Raw genomic sequence first — 3,135 nt, forward strand, 5'->3', positions numbered from 1 at the left:
GGAGGAATTGTCGCCTTCGGATGATGCTTTGCTACCGATCGCGGCGGGATCGAAGCGCCCTTGGGCCGGGTAAAAGCCGCCCTGGGCTGCGGGGACGCGGCGGCGTTTGTGCAGGAGGGAATATCGGGGCCTCCCCGGGGACAGGGATATTCCCACAATCCCTCGCACGGCCGGGGGGAGCCTCAGCTGCGCCAAATCCGCCTCGGCGGGATCGGCCGGGGATGCAGCCAAAGCTTCCGTGCGCTGCCGGGGGGACCAAGACAGCACCCCCACCCCCCCAAATGCTGATTTCTTTGCAGGAGCAGGGTCGAACATCCCTCTCCTGCTGAAAACACAATATTGAGGGGGGTTTCCTACTTTTCCCCTTGTTCTGTTGTTGTGTTTGAGTTGTGAATCTCCCTGAGAGCTCGGCAAAAGTGAGAGCTCATCCCTTCTCCATGTGAGGGGCTGGGAGCATGACCAGTCTCCCTCTGCCCCACGGGGCACTTGGGGCTGTAGGGATGTGGGAAGGGGCTCAGGGAGGTAATTTTTAGGGAGTGGAACAAGTCTGGGGGCCGTGGGCTGGGCCGTGCCTGAAAGCACTGGCAGGAGCAGCTGGTGCTGGAAGGCAGAGAGGGCTGAAATCCTCCTGCCACGGGGGCAGGGCATTGATTTATCTGCTGGTGGTTTAAAAGCACTTTGTGAGGCCTCGGCAGAAGCTCAGCTTGGGCAGGGACGGGGGAAATGCGTCAGCTCAGGGTGGGGAAACTGAGGCCCAGTGGGGAAGGGGAAGGGGAAGGGGCTGAGCTGCCCTGGCCGGGCAAGTGGGCAACTTGCACTTTGCTAGCCCTTCTGCTGGGGGCATTTCCAGCCTTTTGCCAAAGCTGAGGGGAATACTGGGTGCTCAGCAGTGGTTGCTCTCTGGCTGGGTCTCTGTTCCCCTCCACCCACCACCCAGAGCTTCTCCAGACCCAAAAAAGGAAGAATTTGCCCCTTTCCTGCAGCTCGGAAGGGGATGTGATGACGGAGGCGAAGGTGGCAGCGCCGGGGCGTAAACAGGAAACAGGATCCTCAGCACGGGAGGATGAACCTGCCTTTTGGAGCTCCCCTTCCACCCCAAAATGTGCTTTTTTTATGGCTGGAGTTCACCCCATGTCCCCCTCAAGGATCCAGGGATTTGGCTTTACCCCTTTGCATTGCTGTGATGCTCCAGAGTGAACCTCCCTGTGATACCAAAGGCTCCACCCGGGGCTGTGCTGCTGTAGGAGGGGGTTTTTTCAGCCACTTTTATTTTTTTTTCAGCCACTTTGATATTTCTGGCACCATTTTTGCATGAGCCAACAGCTCTGTCCTTTAATCCTCCCGGGACATCTCCAGAGCTTTGCCATCCACTGTCAGGGGACGCCCCTGAGATCCTCATTCCTGCCATTCCTGCATCTCACAGGTGCTGAACCCCAAATTTGGGTCCCCACAAGCACCGACATTTGTCCCAAAACCTTGAAGCCAGCTGCAAAATCCCTTCCCACTCTCATTTCTGAGGGATAAATAGGATTATTGCTGGGATTATTCCCTGTGGGAGGATGGAGGGATGTGGAGAGGTGGCTGCCAACCACAGGAGGAGGGTTTGGCCGGGTTTTGCCAGGTTTTCCCGGGGTTCTCCTGTGACTCCTCAGGAAACCCAAAGCTCTGTCAGCCCTTCCACTGCCCCGTGCCATTTTTCAGTGCTGAGTTTCTCTTCTGCTTTTTCTCCGGGGCCGGAGCAGCTTCCTGCCCTTCCCCTCCTGCCCCACCTCCAGCGTGGCCTTTGCAGCCTCTTCTGGGGTTTGAGACACGTCAGGGAATATCTTTTGTCATTGCCAATCATTTATACGCTGGAATTTATCCCGACTTCGGGATTGCTGCTGGTTTTAGGGGCAGGTTCATCCTCCCACACAGGTTTTACCACACGGCCTTGGCTGAGCCGTTTCTCTGCCTGCATTTGTTGTGGGGTTGTGTGTTTTCCTTGCAGGAAAAGGGGTTTGTTTCCCAGGGGACTGGGAGGAAGCACATGGTGATGTGGGAGGTGGAAGAAAACAGGGGTTTGCAGAGTAAAGGCTTTTTTTCCTCGCCTCGGTTTCTCTTTTGGGACAAGGGAAGGGAGTGGAGAGACCCCGGAAAGAGGGAAGCCCGTTTGTAGGGGAGGTGGCACAAACATCCAAGGAAAAGCACAGCCTGAGAAGCCCTTTTTCATCATTCAAAACTGCCCCAATGCTGCATTTCAAGGTCTCTCTGGTGCCCCATTTCCACAGTGCTCTGAGTCCACGAGTGCTCCAAGGTCTTCATCCCGAAGCCCATTTTAATTCCCCTTCATTGTGTCCAAAAATCACTCTGGAGATCTAAGCCAGGGCCAGTCCCAAGGCAGGATTTTTATGGGACTTTCCAAGTGTTTTGCACAAGAGCAATGGAGGTGTTTTGGCACAAAATTCCAACTGGCAGTGTTAAAAAACCCCTGAAGGACCAGCCCAACATCTCTGGCTGCTCGGAAAATCATCCCCTGTGCCACCACCGGGTCTGGGAGGGCACAGGGAAGCAGCAGCCAGATCCAGAGTTCAGTGTCCAAAGCCTTGCAGAATAAAATAATAGTAAAATAAATACAGGAAAGGAGCAGCTCCCACTTACAACCCTCCCACCTCCTTGTTTGGCATCACGGGGACATCCCTGGATGCTCCAAATGCAAATTCCATGTAAGTGAATCCACCGGGATTAAATTTTCAGTGACTTTGCTGCTCCTCTCCCTTATCTGATCTCCCTCCTTTCCCATCATCAAACTCCACATCTGTGTCCTCGGGAGCCTTTTCCCAGAAGCTCTCCCAGACCCGGGGGCTTTATTTTCTCTCACTTTTCCGTGGATGGGGGTCAGGGATGTGGGAATGGGGGGGCTCCCACTGATGTTGCTCTCTCCTGCCTCTCTCCAGCTCAGCTCCCATGACAGAAGTGTGGGGGGATGGATTTCGGAGGTGGAGAGGACCTGGTTCCCTGCGGGAAAGACAAATTCATCTCCAAGTAAGAGGCTCAACAGGGCTGGAATTCAGGAATACTGGAGGAGCTGGGAGCTGGGGGGCTTGTTTGGAATGTTCCAGGGGAAATATATATTCATTTTATATATATATACACACA

The 3,135-nt window shown here is 54.6% G+C and overlaps 1 protein-coding gene across 1 annotated transcript in view; it reads left to right on the plus strand.

Annotated features, from left to right (window-relative positions):
- Positions 1 to 2,962: 2,962 nt before the first annotated feature.
- The window catches only part of RASSF2 (Ras association domain family member 2), a 10,492-nt gene continuing 10,319 nt past the window's right edge, over positions 2,963 to 3,135 (plus strand). Inside the window, exon 1 of the mRNA XM_029964555.1 lies at positions 2,963 to 3,021. Coding sequence (XP_029820415.1) covers positions 2,963 to 3,021 — 59 coding nt within the window. The remainder of the gene's footprint in view (positions 3,022 to 3,135) is intronic.

This window comes from Manacus vitellinus, unplaced genomic scaffold, assembly GCF_001715985.3.
Source record: "Manacus vitellinus isolate BGI_N305 unplaced genomic scaffold, ASM171598v3 scaffold_74_pilon, whole genome shotgun sequence".
NCBI lineage: Eukaryota > Metazoa > Chordata > Aves > Passeriformes > Pipridae > Manacus > Manacus vitellinus.